This window comes from Tachyglossus aculeatus, chromosome 20 (genome assembly GCF_015852505.1).
Source record: "Tachyglossus aculeatus isolate mTacAcu1 chromosome 20, mTacAcu1.pri, whole genome shotgun sequence".
Lineage (NCBI taxonomy): Eukaryota > Metazoa > Chordata > Mammalia > Monotremata > Tachyglossidae > Tachyglossus > Tachyglossus aculeatus.
Window position 1 is genome coordinate 3,815,537 of NC_052085.1, and position 19,464 is coordinate 3,835,000.

General features: G+C 51.7%; 1 protein-coding gene and 3 non-coding genes across 4 annotated transcripts in view; 2 read left to right on the forward strand and 2 right to left on the reverse strand.

Annotated features, from left to right (window-relative positions):
* Positions 1-1,109: 1,109 nt before the first annotated feature.
* Positions 1,110-1,182, reverse strand: TRNAV-AAC. Its single transcript has one exon. It is a non-coding gene; the product is annotated as a tRNA-Val (tRNA).
* A 2,499-nt stretch (positions 1,183-3,681) lies between these two features.
* Positions 3,682-3,755, reverse strand: TRNAN-GUU. The gene has a single exon. It is a non-coding gene; the product is annotated as a tRNA-Asn (tRNA).
* Positions 3,756-8,873: 5,118 nt separating this feature from the next.
* TRNAV-AAC lies at positions 8,874-8,946 on the forward strand. The gene has a single exon. It is a non-coding gene; the product is annotated as a tRNA-Val (tRNA).
* Positions 8,947-18,536: 9,590 nt separating this feature from the next.
* The window catches only part of LOC119941512 (arachidonate 5-lipoxygenase activating protein), a 22,829-nt gene continuing 21,901 nt past the window's right edge, over positions 18,537-19,464 (forward strand). Inside the window, exon 1 of the mRNA XM_038761991.1 lies at positions 18,537-18,640. Coding sequence (XP_038617919.1) covers positions 18,571-18,640 — 70 coding nt within the window. The 5' untranslated portion in view covers positions 18,537-18,570. The remainder of the gene's footprint in view (positions 18,641-19,464) is intronic.

Sequence of the window (19,464 nt, forward strand, 5' to 3'; positions counted from 1 at the left end):
TTCATTCATTAATTCATTCATTCAATTGTATTTATTGAGCGCTTACTGTGTGCAGAGCACTGTACTAAACGCTTGGGAAGGACAAGTTGGCAACATCTAGAGACGGTCCCTACCCAACAGTGGGCTCACAGTCTAGAAGGAGGAGACAGAGATCAAAATAAAACATATTAACAAAATAAAATAAATAGAATAAACGTACAAATTAGAGTAATAAATATGTACATACATATATACAGGTGCTGTGGGGAGGGGAAGGAGGTAAGGCCAGGGGGATGGAGAGAGGAAGGAGGGGGCTTAGTCTGGGAAGCGAAGTTCCCAGCAAAGGGCATCCTAATCTACCAATTTTACACTAATTTCTGATTAATAAATCAGGAGGCGGTGATAAACGAGTCACAAGCAGGGACAAACAACCAAACCAAACAAGCAGACAAGCGAAATACCATCATCATCATAAAGGGATTCCCAACAAAAGGAAAACAGTACAAACGGCATCTCAGACATATTCACAAATGGAGAGAACGGGCATCCTAATCTACCAATTTTACACTAATTTCTGATTAATAAATCAGGAGGCGGTGATAAAGAGTCACAAGGGGGGCAGACAACCAAACCAAACAAGCAGACAAGCGAAATACCATCATCATCATAAAGGGATTCACAACAAAAGGGAAACAGTACAAACGGAATCTTAGACATACAAGTGGAGAGAACGGGCATCCTAATCTACCAGTTTTACACTAATTTCTGATTAATAAATCAGGAGGCGGTGATAAAAGAGTCACAAGGGGGGCAGACAACCAAACAAAACAGACAAGTGAAATACCATCATCATCATAAAGGGATTCACAACAAAAGGGAAACAGTACAAACAGAATCTTAGACATACAAATGGAGAGAATGGGCATCCTAATCTACCAATTTTACACTAATTTTCTGATTAATAAATCAGAAGGCGGTGATAAACGAGTCACTTTCTGGAAACTGGGGGGGGGGGGGGGGCGGGCGTACCGTATTTTTTACAGCATAAAAACCACTTCCCCCGTTGCGAATTCCGGCAGATAAGGGAGTGCGGAGATGAAATGATGATTTAAAGTCTAAAATAAATGCAATGTTTCCGCCCGGTTTCGAACCGAGGACCTTTCGCGTGTTAGGCGAACGTGATAACCACTACACTACGGAAACTAGGCCCTGGAAGACTTTTCCTTCCTCCTGCTTTTGGAGTTGGTGCAACATGAACCCGCTGGAGGGAGAAAAGGATTATCCTGGGGGGGATATTTTCAATAATAATAATAATAATGGTATTAAGCGCTTACTATGTGCCAAGCACTGTTCTAAGCGCTGGGGAAGATACAGGTCATCGGGTTGGCCCACTTGGGGCTTACAGTCCTAATCCCCCTTTTACAGATGAGGGAACTGAGGCCCAGAGAATTCATTCATTCAGTCGTTTTTATTTTTAGACTGTGAGCCCACTGATGGGTAGGGACCGTCTCTACATGTACTTCCCAAGCGCTTAGTACAGTGCTCTGCACACAGGAAGCGCTCAATAAATACGATTGATTGGTTGATTGAGCGCTTCCTGTGTGCAGAGCACTGTACTAAGCGCCTGGAAAGTGCAAAGCAGCAATAAAGAGGAACAATCCCTGCCCTCAACGGGAACTGTTTGTATCCAGTGAGGTTACAAACAACTGTTTGTATTTATTTGCCCATATGTATTCTATTTATTTTATTTTGTTAATATGTTTTGTTTTGTTGTCTGTCTCCCCCTTCTAGACTGTGAGCCCGCTGTTAGGTAGGGACCGTCTCTATATGTTTCCAACTTGGACTTCCCAAGCGCTTAGTACAGTGCTCTGCACACAGTAAGCGCTCAATAAATACGATTTAATGAATGAATGAATGAATCCACCCCAACGTTTAGCACAGTGGTTAGAGAAGCACCGTGGTTCAGTGGAAAGAGCCCGGGCTTTGGAGTCAGAGGTCATGGGTTCGAATCCCCGCCTCCGCCACATGTCTGCTGTGTGACCTTGGGCAAGTCACTTAGCTTCTCTGAGCCTCAGTTGCCTCACCTGTAAAATGGGGATGAAGACTGTGAGGCCCCACGTGGGACAACTTGATCACCTTGTATCCTCCCCAGCGCTTAGAACAGTGCTGTGCACATAGAAAGCGCTTACCACATGCCATTATTATTTATTAGGTAGCGCTGAACAAATGCCACAATTATTATGCCAGAGCACGGGTTTGGGAGTCAAAGATCATGTGTTCGAATTCCGCTTCCGCCACTTGTCAGTTGTGTGACTTTGGGCAAGTCACTTCACTTCTCTGGGCCTCAGTTACCTCATCTGTAAAATGGGGAGTAAGACGTGGGACAACCTGATAACCTTGTATCCCCCCCAGTGCTTAAAACAGTGTTTCGCACATAGTAAGCGCTTAACAAGTACCATCATTATTATTATTACCCGTTGTTGGGTAGGGACCGTCTCTATATTGGGCAAGTCACTTCACTTCTCTGTGCCTCAGTTACCTCATCTGTAAAATGGGGATGAAGACTGTGAGCCCCCCGAGGGACAACCTGATCACCTTGTATCCCCGCCAAAGCTTAGAACAGTGTTTCGCACATAGTAAGCGCTAACAAGTTCCATCATTATTATTATTAACCGTTGTTGGGTAGGGACCGTCTCTATATTGGGCGTCACTTCACTTCTCTGTGCCTCAGTTACCTCATCTGTAAAATGGGGATTAAGACTGTGAGCCTCTCGAGGGACAACCTGATCACTTTGTATCCCCGCCAGTGCTTAGAACAGTGTTTAGCACATAGTTAGCTCTTTAACAAGTACCATTATTATTATTACCTGTTGTTGGGAAGGGACCGTCTCTATATTGGGCAAGTCACTTCACTTCCCTGTGCCTCAGTTACCTCATCTGTAAAATGGGGATTAAGACTGTGAGCCCCCCGAGGGACAACCTGATCACCTTGTAACCTCCCCAGCGCTTAGAATAATGCTTGACAGTGTGGCTCAATGGAAACAGCACGGGCTTTGGAATCGGAGGTCATGGGTTCAAATCATGCCTCCGCCAGTTGTCTGCTGTGTGACTTTGGGCAAGCCACTTAACTTCTCTGTGCCTAAATTACCTCATCTGTAAAATGGGGATTAAGACTGTGAGCCCAGTGCTTTGCACATAGTAAGTGCTTAATAAATGCCATTATTATTATTATTGGCGCATAGTAAGTGCTTACCAAATACCATCATCATTATTATTGTTATTACTATTCTCTGGGCCTCAGTTCCCTCATCCGTAAATGGGGGGTGAAGGCTGTGAGCCCCACGTGGGACAACCTCATCACCTTGTAACCTCCCCAGCGCTTAGAACAGTGCTTTGCACATAGTAAGCGCCCACTGTTGGGTAGGGACTGTCTCTATACGTTGCCATCTTGTACTTCCCAAGCGCTTAGTCCAGTGCTCTGCACACAGTAAGCGCTCAATAAATACGATTGATGGGTTAATAAACGCCATCATTATTATATGTTGCCAACTTGTACTTGCCAAGCGGTTAGCGCTCAATAAACGATCATACACACACAAGGACACCCCGGGGACCCCCAAAAGAGGAGGGAGATGCCCCGGGGGAGTTTCTGCGAAATGTGGGCGAGCGAAGGGAAACGAAGAGGAAAAAGGGCACCGGCCCCGTCCCTGGGTGGGCTCGAACCACCAACCTTTCGGTTAACAGCCGAACGCGCTAACCGATTGCGCCACAGAGACCCGCCTGGCACTGCCCTCCGAGCAGCCCTGACAGGTTTCCTTGGCATGGCGTGGGCACGGGAAGAGGAAGAGGAGGAGGAAAAGGACGGGAATCCGCGGGCTCTGCCCTTCCCGGGGCTGCCCACCTGTTTGAGGGGGCCGGAAAACCTCATCTGCTTCCCCCGGCCCGGGCGGGAGAAAAGTGCCAAGGGGCGGCCCTGCCCTGCTCGGCCTGCTATGCCCGTCCTCCTCCGCCCTCAGACCATCGACCCTCGCCTCCATCAATCAATCAATCAATCGTATTTATTGACCGCTTACTCCATGCAACACATTTCTACACGGCCCCCACACTTAGGTCCTACCCTCAGTGCCCGCCCCCTCGCCTCCATTCTTAGGCCCTGCCCTCAGTGCCCGCCCCCTTGCCGCCATTCTTAGGCCCTGCCCTCAATGCCCACCCCTTCGCCGCCATTCTTAGGCCCTGCCCTCAGTGCCCGCCCCCTCATCTCCATACTTAGGACCTGCCCTCAACCTGCCCTCAGTGCCCACCCCCTCGCCTCCATTCTTAGGCCCTGCCCTCAGTGCCCCCCCGCCTCCATTCTTAGACCCTGCCCTCAGTGCCCGCCCCCTCACCGCCATTCTTAGGCCCTTCCCTCAGTGCCCGCCCCCTCGCCGCCATTCTTAGGCCCTGCCCTCTGTGCCCGCCCCCTCGCCTCCATTCTTAGACTTTTAGACTGTGAGCCCACTGTTGGGTAGGGACTGTCTCTATATGTTGCCAACTTGGACTTCCCAAGCGCTTAGTACAGTGCTTTGCACACAGTAAGCGCTCAATAAATACGACTGATTGATTGATTGATTCTTAGGCCCTTCCCTCAGTGCCCGCCCCCTCGCCTCCATTCTTAGGCCCTACCCTCAGTGGGGAAACAGGGACGGGGGGCGCGTACAGTCGCTTTCCATCGAAGGGGAAATATGTATATATGTTTGTACGTATTTATTACTCTATTTTATTAGTGCATATTTATTCTATTTAATTGTGTTAATATGTTTTGTTTTGTTTTCTGTTTCCCCCTTCTAGACTGTGAGCCCGCTGTAGGGTAGGGACCGCCTCTAGATGTTGCCAACTTGGACTTCCCAAGCGCTTGGCACAGTGCTCTGCACACAGTAAGCGCTCAGTAAATACGACTGAATGAACGAATGAATGAATGCCCGCCCCCACGCCTCCATTGTTAGGCCCTGCCCTCAGTGCCCGCCCCCTCGCCTCCATTCTTAGGCCCTTCCCTCAGTGCCCGCCCCCTCATCTCCATACTTAGGCCCTGCCCTCAGTGCCCGCCCCCTCGCCTCAGGGAAAACGCGCCCTTTCACACTTAGGCCCTGCCCTCAGTGCCCGCCCCCTCGCCTCAGGGAAAACGCGCCCTTTCACACTTAGGCCCTGCCCTCAGTGCCCCCCCCCTTTGCCTCCATTCTTTGGCCCTGCCCTCACTGCCCGCCCCCTCGCCTCAGGGAACGCGCGCCCTTCCACACTTAGGCCCTGCCCTCATTGCCCCCCCCCTTTGCCTCCATTCTTAGGCCCTGCCCTCAGTGCCCGCCCTCTCGCCTTCATTCTTAGGCCCTGCCCTCAGTGCCCGCCCCCCTTATCTCCATACTAAGGCCCTGCCCTCAGTGCCCGCCCCCTCGCCTCAGGGAACACGCGCCCTTTCACACTTAGACCCTGCCCTCAGTGCCCCCCGCCTTTGCCTCCATTCTTAGGCCTTGCCCTCAGTGCCCGCCCCTCGCCTCCATTCACAGGCCCTGCCCTCAGTGCCCGCCCCCTCGCCTCCATTCCTAGGCCCTGCCCTCAGTGCCCGCCCCCTCGCCTCCATTCCTAGGCCCTGCCCTCAGTGCCCGCCCCCTCGCCTCCATACTTAGGCCCTGCCCTCAGTGCCCGCCCCCTCGCCTCAGGGAACGCGCGCCCTTCCATACTTAGGCCCTGCCCTCATTGCCCCCCCCCTTTTGCCTCCATTGTTAGGCCCTGCCCTCAGTGCCCGCCCCCTCGCCTCCACACTTAGGCCCTGCCCTCAGTGCCCGCCCCTCGCCTCCATTTTTAGGCCCTTCCCTCAGTGCCCCCTCCTTTGCCTCCATACTTAGGCCCTTCCCTCAGTGCCCGACCCTTCATCTCCATTCTTAGGCCCTGCCCTCAGTGCCCGCCCTCTCGCCTCCATTCTTAGGCCCTGCCCTCAGTGCCCGCCCTCTCATCTCCATACTTAGGCCCTGCCCTCAGTGCCCGCCCCCCTCGCCTCCATACTTAGGCCCTGCCCGCGTTCATTCAGTCGTATTTATTGAGCGCTTCCTGTATGCGGAGCGCTGTACTAAGCGCTTGGGAAGGCCAAGTCGGCAACGTAGAGAGACGGTCCCTCCCCAAGCTGCGTGGCTCAGTGGAAAGAGCCCGGGCTTTGGAGTCAGAGGTCATGGGTTCAAATCCCGGCTCCGCCAATTGTCGGCTGTGTGACTTTGGGTAAGTCACTTAACTTCTCAGTGCCTCAGTTACCTCATCTCTACCCAACAGTGGGCTCACAGTCTAAAAGGGGGAGACAGTGAACAAAACCAAACATACTAACAAAATAAAATAAATAGAATAGATATGTACAAGTAAAATAAATAAATAAATATTTTGTTAAATATTTATTTTGTATTTATAATTTATAATTTATATATATATATAAATTATATATATATAATTTATATAATTTATAATTGTTAAAGCAAATAGAATAAACATGTACAAATAAAATAGAGTAATAAATACGTACAAACATATATGCATAGCACTGTACTAAGCGCTTGGGAAGTCCAAGTCGGCAACATCAAGAGACGGTCCCTACCCAACTGCGGGCTCACAGTCTAGAAGGGGGTGACAGACAACAAAACATATTAACAAAATAAAATAAATAGAATAAATAGGGACAAATAAAATAGAGTAATAAATACGTACAAACATATATACATCTATGCATAGCGCTGTACTAAGCGCTTGGGAAGTCCAAGTCGGCAACACCTAGAGACGGTCCCTCCCCAACAGCGGGCTCACAGTCTAGAAGGGGGAGACAGAGAACAAAACATATTAACAAAATAAAATAAATAGAATAAATATGTACAAATAAAATAGAGTAATAAATACGTACAAACATATATACATATATGCATATTTCCCCTTCGATGGAAAGCGACTGTGCGCGCCCCCCCGGGCCCTGTTTCCCGCAATAAGTGCTCAATAAATACGATTGAATGAATGAATGAATGAATACAATGCTCTGTGCCTCAGTTCCCTCATCTGTAAAAGGGGGATGAAGACTGTGAGCCCCACGTGGGACAACCTCATCACCTTGTATCCCCACAGCGCTTAGAACAGTGCTTGCCACATAGTAAGTGCTTACCAAATACCACCATTTTTATTATTGTTATTACTATGTTCTGTGCCTCAGTTCCCTCCCTCCCTCCTCAAGCGCTTAGTACAGTGCTCTGCACACAATGAGAGCTCAATAAATACGATTGAATGAATGAATGAATGAATGAATACTATGCTCTGTGCCTCAGTTCCCTCATCTGTAAAAGGGGGATGAAGACTGTGAGCCCCACGTGGGACAACCTCATCACCTTGTATCCCCACAGCGCTTAGAACAAGGCTTGGCACGTAGCAAGTGCTTACCAAATACCATCATTCTTATTATTGTTATTTCTATGTTCTGTGCCTCAGTTCCCTCCCTCCCTCCTCAAGCGCTTAGTACAGTGCCCTGCACACAGTAAGCGCTCAATACATACGATTGAATGAATGAATACTATGCTCTGTGCCTCAGTTCCCTCATCTGTAAAAGGGGGATGAAGACTGTGAGCCCCACGTGGGACAACCTCATCACCTCGTATCCCCACAGCGCTTTGGTAAGTACTCTCTTAGTAGTGTACTGAGTGCTCGGGAGAGTAATAATCATAGTGATGATGGTAATTTTTTAAGTGCTTACTTTATGCCAAGCACTGTTCTGAGCGCTGGGGTAGATACAAGGTAATCAGGTTGTGAGGCTCACAGTCTTCATCCCCCTTTTACAGATCAATCAATCAATCGTATTTATTGAGCGCTTACTGTGTGCAGAGCCCTGTACTAAGCGCTTGGGAAGTACAAGTCGGCAACAGATAGAGACGGTCCCTACCCAACAGCGGGCTCACAGTCTAAAAGATGAGGAATGCGGATGAGGAAGCAGGCACAGAGAAGTTGCCCGAAGTCACCCAGCTGATAAATAGAGGAGCCGGGATTAGAACCCACGACCTCTGACTCCCAAGCCCGGGCTCTTTCCAATAAGCCACGCTGCTTTTCAGCGTACTTGAAAGTACTAGATCATAAGCTCCATGAAGGCGGGAAAAATGTCTAATTATCCTGTTGCCTCAAAGTCCATGGAGTCTAGGGAGGCACTCACAGTCAGAGCAGGATGGAGGCTCTCCTGAGTCTAATGGCTTGGAATCATCTTACCCTAAGGCAGGGGGATCTTTCAAATCCCTTCAAGGCCGAAGACGAGTATAGAAAATTCCTCCCCGAAGCGGAAGTCGACCCTTTCTCCATCCCTCCGTCAACGAGGTGCCTTGACTCCTCTCCCCAACTGGCTTCTGATAGACTGATCGATCGGTCGATCTTCCGGATCGATATTGCCCAGGGCAGCCGTGAGAATGGAGCCGGATCATTTGGATCGGCTCGCCGAGTGGCAGCCGGTAGCTGGAGGTCGGGAGGCCCGGCTTAACAGGTGAGTTGGCGGCCGGTTATATTAGAAGGTTCGCTAATAATAATAATGGTATTTGTTAAGCGCGTATTCATTCAATCGTATTTACTGAGCGCTTGCTGCGTGCAGAGCACTGTACTGAGCGCTTGGGAAGTCCAAGTTGGCAACATATAGAGACGGTCCCTACCCATCAGTGGGCTCACAGTCTAGAAGGGGAAGACAGAGAACAAACCAAAACGTATTAACAAAATAAAATAAATAGAATATGTACAAGTAAAATAAATAAAGAGTAATAATGTACAAGTAAAATAAATAGAGTAATAATGTACAAGTAAAATAAATAGAGTAATAGAGTAGTAAATAAATAAATGGAGTAATAAATAAACAAAACAAAACATATTCCGTTTCCGTAGTGTAGTGGTTATCACGTTCGCCTAACACGCAAAAGGTCCTCGGTTCGAAACCAGGGGGAAACAGTGTATTTGTTTCTTCTAGACTGTGAGCCCACTGTTGGGTAGGGACCGTCCCTATATGTTGCCAACTTGTACTTCCCAAACGCTTAGTACAGTGCTCTGCACACAGTAAGTGCTCAATAAATACGATTGAATGAATGAATACATGAATGAATTTGTTTTAAGCGCTTAATAATAATAATAATAATAATAATGACATTTGTTAAGCACTTACTATGTGCAAAGCCCTGTTCTAAGCGCTGGGGAGGTTACAAGGTGATCAGGTTGTCCCACGTGGGGCTCACAGTCTTCATCCCCATTTTACAGATGAGGGAACTGAGGCTTAGAGAAGTTAAGTGACTTGCCCAAGGTCACACAGCTGACGTGGTGGAGCCGGGATTCGAACCCATCACCTTTGACTCCAAAGCCCGGGCTCTTTCCACTGAGCCACGCTTCTTCTCTAATACGGTGCTCTGCACACAGTAAGTGCTCAATACATACGATTGAATGAATTGAATGAAAGTGTCAGAGCGTAATTAGAACCCACAACCTCTGACTCCCAAGCCCGTGCTCCTTCCACTAAGCCACGCTGCAGATAGTAAGCGCTTAATAAATGCCATTATTATTATTATTCGCCGTGATTTTGGGGTCGGAGCGGGGGACTGGCGGGAATGCTCTTTGCACTAACCCAAGTGAAGTGACTTGCCCGAGGTCACACAGCAGACATGTGGCAAATCAATCAATCAATCAATCGTATTTATTGAGCGCTTACTGTGTGCAGAGCACTGTACTAAGCGCTTGGGAAGTACAAGCTGGCGACATATAGAGACAGTCCCTACCCAACAGTGGGCTCACAGTCTAGAAGGGGGAGACAGAGAACAAAACCAAACATACTAACAAAATAAAATAAATAGAATAGATAGGTACAATTAAAATAAATAAATAGAGTAATAAATCTGTACAAACATATATACGTATATACAGGTGCTGTGGGGAAGGGAAGGAGGTAAGACGGGGGGATGGAGAGGGGGACGAGGGGAATAAATCAATCAATCAATTGTATTTGCTTTTTATGGTATTTGTTAAGTGCTTACTATGTGCCAGGCACTGTACTAAATGCTGGGGTAGATACAAGCTAAGTAGGTAATAATAATAATAATGATGGCATTTATTAAGCACTTACTATGTGCAAAGCACTGCAGATCTGCTCGTTGTGGGCAGGGAATGTGTCCGTTCTATTCCATTGTACTCTCCCAAGTGCCTAGTACAGTGCTCTGCCCGCAGTAAACGCTCAGTAAGTACGATCGGCTAACTGAGCTCCAAAAGCGGCCAGGCCCAGCGCCTGCCTTTGGTCTGTCCCCGATGCCTTGTGTCCGCTGAGACACCGTCGTTGGTGGCTTTTGTGTCGAGCAGATCCCAAGCGCTTAGTCCAGTGCTCTGCACACAGTAAGCGCTCAATAAATAGGATTGAATGAATGAATGAATGTCTCACGCGGATCGTAGACTTCTCAGCCTCTCGGGAGCGAGAGAGAGAAGAAAATCACTACAAGGCGAAGGATTAAATCAATCAATCAATCGTATTTACCGAGCGCTTACTGTGTGCAGAGCACTGAACTAAGCGCTTGGGAAGTACAAGTCGGCAACATTTAGAGACGGTCCCTACCCGACAACGGGCTCACAATCTAGAAACAGATAAGAGAGCTGAGGCCTGGGGAAGGGAAGTGACTTGCCCAAGGCCCCCCAGCAGACAAATGGGGGACAGAGAAGCAGCTTGGCTCAGGGGAAAGAGCCCGGGCTTTGGAGTCAGAGGTCATGAGTTCAAACCCCGGCCCCGCCGCTTGTCAGCTGTGTGACTTGGGACAAGTCACTTCACTTCTCTGGGCCTCAGTTCCCTCATCTGCAAAATGGGGATTAAGACTGTGAGCCCCCGTGGGACAATCTGATCACCTTGTAACTTCCCCAGCTCTGAGGATAGTGCTTTGCACATAGTAAGCGCTTAATAAATGCCATCATTATTATCATTATTATTATTATTAAATGGCGGAGCTAAGATTAGAACTCAGATCCACGTCATCCCCCGGGCCTGGAATGCCCTCCCTCTGCCCATCCGCCAAGCTAGCTCTCTTCCTCCCTTCAAGGCCCTGCTGAGAGCTCACCTCCTCCAGGAGGCCTTCCCAGACTGAGCCCCTTCCTTCCTCTCCCCCTCGTCCCCCTCTCCATCCCCCCATCTTACCTCCTTCCCTTCCCCACAGCACCTGTATATATGTATATATGGTTGTACATATTTATTACTCTATTTATTTATTTTACTTGTACATATCTATCCTATCTATTTTATTTTGTCGGTATGTTTGGTTTTGTTCTCCGTCTCCCCCTTTTAGACTGTGAGCCCACTGTTGGGTAGGGACTGTCTCTATGTGTTGCCAATTTGTACTTCCCAAGCGCTTAGTACAGTGCTCTGCACATAGTAAGCGCTCAATAAATACGATTGATGATGATGATGATGATCCTTCTAACTCTAGTCCCGGGCCTGTACCCACTAGGCCACACTGCTTCCTCCTGGGCTGAGGAGCAACGTGCCAGCCTTGGATTCTGAAAACCGTAAGGGGCATCATCGCCGTGTGGGCCGGGGCGACTCTGTCACCGTATCCCGCAGCGGGGTACGGGCGGCTGGTCAGCCCAGGGTTAATGGCACCTTCTGCTTGGCACCGGGCCCGCGAACCCCTGAAAGCGCATCCCCTTTCCGCTGTCACTGCTGAACAGACGATTTGGAAAGCTCCGCTTCCTGTCGGCGCGAGCGTGACTGTTACTGTGGCCACCAAGGGGAAGTGAGAGACGGCGTCAGAATCGGCCCTCAGAGCCCTCGCCCCCCTCCATTAATAATAATAATAATAATGGCATTTATTAAGCGCTTACTGTGTGCCAAGCACTGTTCTAAGCGCTGAGGAGGTCACAAGGTGATCAGGTTGTCCCACGGTCTTCATCCCCATTTTACAGATAAGGGAACTGAGGCCCAGAGAAGCTCAAAGTCACACAGCTGACAAGTGGTGGAGCCGGGATTTGAACCCACAACCTCTGACTCCAAAGCCTGGGCTCTTCCCACTGGGCCACGCGGCTTCTCCGTTGTCGCCCTGACAAGTGGTGGAGCCGGGATTTGAACCCCCGACCTCTGACTCCAAAGCCCGGGCTCTTCCCACTGAGCCACGCGGCTTCTCCATTGTCGCCCTGACAAGTGGTGGAGCCGGGATTTGAACCCACGACCTCTGACCCCAAAGCCCAGGCTCTTCCCACTGAGCCACGCGGCTTCTCCGTTGTCGCCCTGACAAGTGGTGGAGCCGGGATTTGAACCCACAACCTCTGACTCCAAAGCCTGAGCTCTTCCCACTGGGCCACGCGGCTTCTCCGTTGTCGCCCTGACAAGTGGCGGAGCCGGGATTTGAACCCACGACCTCTGACCCAAAGCCCGGGCTCTTCCCACTGAGCCACGCGGCTTCTCCGTTGTCGCCCTGACAAGTGGCGGAGCCGGAATTTGAACCCACGACCTCTGACTCCAAAGCCCGGGCTCTTCCCACTGAGCTATGCAACTTCTCCGTTGTCGCCCTGACAAGTGGTGGAGCCGGGATTTGAACCCACGACCTCTGACTCCAAAGCCCGGGCTCTTCCCACTGAGCCACGCGGCTTCTCCGTTGTCGCCCTGACAAGTGGCGGAGCCGGGATTTGAACCCACGACCTCTGACCCCAAAGCCCGGGCTCTTCCCACTGAGCCACGCGGCTTCTCTGTTGTCGCCCTGACAAGTGGCGGAGCCGGAATTTGAACCCACGACCTCTGACTCCAAAGCCCGGGCTCTTCCCACTGAGCTACGCAACTTCTCCGTTGTCGCCCTGACAAGTGGTGGAGCCTGGATTTGAACCCACGACCTCTGATCCCAAAGCCCGGGCTCTTTCCACTGAGCCACGCGGCTTCTCCGTTGTCGCCCTGACAAGTGGCGGAGCCGGGATTTGAACCCACGACCTCTGACCCCAAAGCCCGGGCTCTTCCCACTGAGCCACGCGGCTTCTCCGTTGTCGCCCTGACAAGTGGCGGAGCCGGAATTTGAACCCACGACCTCTGACCCCAAAGCCCGGGCTCTTCCCACTGAGCCACGCGGCTTCTCCGTTGTCGCCCTGACAAGTGGTGGAGCCGGGATTTGAACCCACAACCTCTGACTCCAAAGCCTGGGCTCTTCCCACTGGGCCACGCGGCTTCTCCGTTGTCACCCTGACAAGTGGCGGAGCCGGGATTTGAACCCACGCCCTCTGACTCCAAAGCCCGGGCTCTTCCCACTGAGCCACGCGGCTTCTCCATTGTCGCCCTGACAAGTGGTGGAGCCGGGATTTGAACCCACGCCCTCTGACCCCAAAGCCCGGGCTCTTCCCACTGAGCCACGCGGCTTCTCTGTTGTCGCCCTGACAAGTGGCGGAGCCGGAATTTGAACCCACGACCTCTGACTCCAAAGCCCGGGCTCTTCCCACTGAGCTACGCAACTTCTCCGTTGTCGCCCTGACAAGTGGTGGAGCCTGGATTTGAACCCACGACCTCTGATCCCAAAGCCCGGGCTCTTTCCACTGAGCCACGCGGCTTCTCCGTTGTCGCCCTGACAAGTGGCGGAGCCGGGATTTGAACCCACGACCTCTGACCCCAAAGCCCGGGCTCTTCCCACTGAGCCACGCGGCTTCTCCGTTGTCGCCCTGACAAGTGGCGGAGCCGGAATTTGAACCCACGACCTCTGACCCCAAAGCCCGGGCTCTTCCCACTGAGCCACGCGGCTTCTCCGTTGTCGCCCTGACAAGTGGTGGAGCCGGGATTTGAACCCACAACCTCTGACTCCAAAGCCTGGGCTCTTCCCACTGGGCCACGCGGCTTCTCCATTGTCACCCTGACAAGTGGTGGAGCCGGGATTTGAACCCACAACCTCTGACCCCAAAGCCCAGGCTCTTCCCACTGAGCCACGCGGCTTCTCCATTGTCGCCCTGACAAGTGGCGGAGCCGGGATTTGAACCCACGCCCTCTGACTCCAAAGCCCGGGCTCTTCCCACTGAGCCACGCGGCTTCTCCGTTGTCGCCCTGACAAGTGGCGGAGCCGGGATTTGAACCCACGCCCTCTGACTCCAAAGCCCGGGCTCTTCCCACTGAGCCACGCGGCTTCTCCGTTGTCGCCCTGACAAGTGGTGGAGCCGGGATTTGAACCCACGACCTCTGACCCCAAAGCCCGGGCTCTTCCCACTGAGCCACGCGGCTTCTCCGTTGTCGCCCTGACAAGTGGTGGAGGCGGGATTTGAACCCACAACCTCTGACCCCAAAGCCCAGGCTCTTCCCACTGAGCCACGCGGCTTCTCCGTTGTCGCCCTGACAGGTGGCGGAGCCGGGATTTGAACCCACGACCTCTGACCCCAAAGCCCGGGCTCTTCCCACTGAGCCACGCGGCTTCTCTGTTGTCGCCCTGACAAGTGGCGGAGCCGGAATTTGAACCCACGACCTCTGACTCCAAAGCCCGGGCTCTTCCCACTGAGCTACGCAACTTCTCCGTTGTCGCCCTGACAAGTGGTGGAGCCTGGATTTGAACCCACGACCTCTGATCCCAAAGCCCGGGCTCTTTCCACTGAGCCACGCGGCTTCTCCGTTGTCGCCCTGACAAGTGGCGGAGCCGGGATTTGAACCCACGACCTCTGACCCCAAAGCCCGGGCTCTTCCCACTGAGCCACGCGGCTTCTCCGTTGTCGCCCTGACAAGTGGCGGAGCCGGAATTTGAACCCACGACCTCTGACCCCAAAGCCCGGGCTCTTCCCACTGAGCCACGCGGCTTCTCCGTTGTCGCCCTGACAAGTGGTGGAGCCGGGATTTGAACCCACAACCTCTGACTCCAAAGCCTGGGCTCTTCCCACTGGGCCACGCGGCTTCTCCGTTGTCACCCTGACAAGTGGTGGAGCCGGGATTTGAACCCACAACCTCTGACCCCAAAGCCCAGGCTCTTCCCACTGAGCCACGCGGCTTCTCCATTGTCGCCCTGACAAGTGGCGGAGCCGGGATTTGAACCCACGCCCTCTGACTCCAAAGCCCGGGCTCTTCCCACTGAGCCACGCGGCTTCTCCGTTGTCGCCCTGACAAGTGGCGGAGCCGGGATTTGAACCCACGCCCTCTGACTCCAAAGCCCGGGCTCTTCCCACTGAGCCACGCGGCTTCTCCGTTGTCGCCCTGACAAGTGGTGGAGCCGGGATTTGAACCCACGACCTCTGACCCCAAAGCCCGGGCTCTTCCCACTGAGCCACGCGGCTTCTCCGTTGTCGCCCTGACAAGTGGTGGAGGCGGGATTTGAACCCACAACCTCTGACCCCAAAGCCCAGGCTCTTCCCACTGAGCCACGCGGCTTCTCCGTTGTCGCCCTGACAGGTGGTGGAGCCGGGATTTGAACCCACGACCTCTGACCCCAAAGCCCGGGCTCTTCCCACTGAGCCACGCGGCTTCTCCGTTGTCGCCCTGACAAGTGGCGGAGCCGGGATTTGAACCCCCGACCTCTGACTCCAAAGCCCGGGCTCTTCCCACTGAGCCACGCGGCTTCTCCGTTGTCGCCCTGACAAGTGGTGGAGCCGGGATTTGAACCCACAACCTCTGACCCCAAAGCCCAGGCTCTTCCCACTGAGCCACGCGGCTTCTCCATTGTCGCCCTGACAAGTGGCGGAGCCGGGATTTGAACCCACGCCCTCTGACTCCAAAGCCCGGGCTCTTCCCACTGAGCCACGCGGCTTCTCCGTTGTCGCCCTGACAAGTGGTGGAGCCGGGATTTGAACCCACAACCTCTGACCCCAAAGCCCAGGCTCTTCCCATTGAGCCACGCGGCTTCTCCATTGTCGCCCTGACAAGTGGCGGAGCCGGGATTTGAACCCACGCCCTCTGACTCCAAAGCCCGGGCTCTTACCACTGAGCCACGTGGCTTCTCCGTTGTCACCCTGACAAGTGGCAGAGCCGGAATTTGAACCCACGACCTCTGACTCCAAAGCCCGGGCTTTTCCCACTGAGCCACGCGGCTTGGGGAGGGAGGGCGGGGGGAGTCGGGGGAGGCCGGAGGGAGAGAGCTCGAGAGGCGTCGATTGTGAAAAGGAAGTGAGGAAAATGGAGAAAGAGAAAGGAGAAGAAAGAGGAGAAGAAAGTGGCGAAAAAAAAGGGGGAACTGCAGGGACTCAGGAGATTGCCAAAAATGGACCGGAAGGGATGAGCGCAGGAAGGAAATCGGGGAGGAGATGGTTAGGTGACGCCGAAAATGGAGGGCAGATTTTGTTTTGTTTTTTACTTCTTCCTCAAATCTGGTCCTTTGGTAGAGCAGGCTGGTGGTGACGATAGTGTGGAATTCTCTCCCCGCCTGAGAATGGTCCAGGTATTGGCATCTCTGAATAACCATACAAAGGATGACTTTGGCTAAAAACCCCATTGCTTAACACCGTGGGGTCATCCTATCAGACCCAATCTCCAACCCCCATAATAATAATAATAATAATAATAATAATAATAATGGCATTTATTAAGCGCTTACTATGTGCAAAGCACTCTTCTAAGCGCTGGGCGCTGTCCTAAGCACTGGAATAATGATGATGATGATGATGGCATTTGTTAAGCGCTTACTATGTGCGAAGTGCTGTTCTAAGCACTGGGGGGATACAAGGTGATCAGGTTGTCCCACGGGGGGCTCACAGTCTTAATCCTCATTTTACAAAAGCGACTTGCCCAAGGTCACACAGCAGACATGTGGCAGGGTCGGGATTAGAACCCACGACCTCTGACTCCTAAACCCGGGCTCTTTCCACTGAGCCACGCTGCTTCTCTTCCATATAATAATAATAATAATAATAATAATAATAAAACGGCATTTATTAAGCGCTTATCTATGTGCAAAGCACTGCTGTAAGCGCTGGGGAGGTCACAAGGTGATCAGGTTGTCCCACAGGGGGCTCACAGTCTTCATCCCCATTTCACAGACGAGGTATCTGAGGCCCAGAGAAGTTAAATGACTTGCCCAAAGTCACACAGCTGACAACTGGTGGAGCCGGGATTTGAACTGGAAGGGTGAGCAGGGATCGAATCCACATTTTACAGATGAGGAAGCCGAGGCCCGGAGAGATTAAGTGACTCGCTCACCGTCACGTAACAGTAACCTCAGTTACTTCATCTGTAAAGTGGGGATTAAATCCCTCCCGGGGAGAAGATTCCTTCCTGGAGCCACTGGCCCCCGGGTCCATCTGGTCATATATGTTGCCCACTTGTACTTAGTCCGAGCGCTTAGTCCAGTGCTCTGCACACGGTAAGCGCTCAATAAATACGATTGAATGGATGAATGAATGCTCGCTAATCAAAATCCTTTCTGCAGCGGTTGACACCCCTTCCCTCTTCCCCCAACCCATCTGAGTGCTCACCTCCTCCAGGAGGCCTTCCCAGACTGAGCCCCTTCCTTCCTCTCCCCCTCGTCCCCCTCTCCCTATCTTACCTCCTTCCCTTCCCCGCAGCACCTGTATATATGGATATATGTTTGTACATATTTATTACTCTATTTATTTTACTTTTACATATTTATTCTATTTATTTTATTTTGTTAGTATGTTTGGTTTTGTTCTCTGTCTCCCCTTTTTAGACTGTGAGCCCACTGTTGGGTAGGGACTGTCTCTATATGTTGCCAATTTGTACTTCCCAAGCGCTTAGTACAGTGCTCTGCACATAGTAAGCGCTCGATAAATACGATTGATGATGATGATGATGATCTCTCGTTCTCCCTCTGGGTGAAATTTCCATTAGGAGGTAGGGGCTGCCCGAGACTAGACTAGTTACCCCCTGAGAGCGGCTGGTGGATCCTCAGACTTCAGGTGCTCTAGAATGTAGCCAAAGCCAAATTTTTGTGTTATTAAGCACTTACCGTGTACCAGGCACTGTATTACCTGTAAATATAAGGTAATCAGGTAGGACACAGTCCATTCCCACGTGGGGCGCCCAGCCCACTTCGCAGATGAGGTAACTGAGGCACAGAGAAGTCACTTCATCATCATCGATCGTATTGATTGAGCGCTTACTGTGTGCAGAGCACTGTACTAAGCGCTTGGGAAGTAAAAGTTGGCAACATACAGAGACAGTCCCTACCCAACAGTGGGCTCACAGTCTAAAAAGTCACTTACCCAAGGTCAGACAGCAGACAAGGGGCAGAGCCGGGGATAGAAACCCGGGTCTTCCCACTGGGATTTATCCACTAGGCCACACTGCTTCTTCCCCTTCTACCCTTGGCTAGGCTCAGCATTCCAGAGGGACCACCATTGGGTGGTGTCGGGAAGACTCAAATCCAGAATCTTATTTTGCAGGCTGGGAAAGGGGTGTTCTTCCCCTGCTTCCAAGAGCCAGGAGGGAAAAGGGTTGTCTTGGGAGCTTTCCCCCGGGGACCGGAGCCAGTGAGCAGGAGCAACTGGGAGCGCCACGGGGAAACTCCACAGGGCAGCCACCCCGAGAGAAGCGCTCGGTGATGGAAAGATAAAAGGCGATCATCACTTCCTCTCCTCCGGGCTGCAGGGGTGGGGAGGTAAAGGGTTGGCTCATTCCTCTCTGGCCAGCCTCCTGTTACTGCTGCTGCTCCTGCTGCCATGGACCAAGACACGGTGGGAAACATTGTGCTCCTGGCCATAGTGACCCTCATCAGTGCCCTCCAGAACGGTAAGGGAAGAAGCCTTTCCCCACCGGGATCCCAACGGGATTTCCAAAAAGGATCCAGATTTCTCTTTCGAAACTGAGTTGGAGGCGGGAGAGGTCTTGAGATGTGAGGAGGATCAGCTCTCTGCTAGGTGTGTCTGTCAGGCCGGGGGAGGTTGGAGGCTGGAGAGTGGGTGTTTCTGTTAAATGTTGCCAACTTGTACGTCCCAAGCGCTTAGTACGGTGCTCTGCACGTATTAAGCGCTCAATAAATACGACTGAATGAATGGTGGGTGGGGGTTGGTTTGGGAACGCATATTTGTGTGTTGGATCGGAGTGGGTACGTCGGATTGCCTGTGTGTTGGATTGTGTGTGCATGTGCATGTGTTGGGTTGGTAGCCTGTGTCGTTTTTTTGCGTATTTTGGGTTTCGTATAAGTGTCAGGTGAGTGTGTAAGCGAGGGTATATGCGTACGTGTGCTGGGTGTACATTCATGCCCGTTTCACAATTTCTCTAGAACTGCCTGTGCCTCTCCACCCTAATGTCCCTTCCCCTTTGCTTTCCGCGTAGTAGGGGTTGGTCATGGGGCTGAGCTGGGGGGGAATCATCATCAATCGTATTTATTGAGCGCTTACTGTGTGCAGAGCACTGTACTAAGCGCTGGGGAAGTCCCAGACTGAGCCCCTTCCTACCTCTCCCCCTCGTCCCCCTCTCCATCCCCCCCATCTTACCTCCTTCCCTTCCCCACAGCACCTGTATATATGTTTGTACATATTTATTACTCTATTTATTTATTTATTTTACTTGTACGTATCTATTCTATTTATTTTATTTTGTTAGTATGTTTG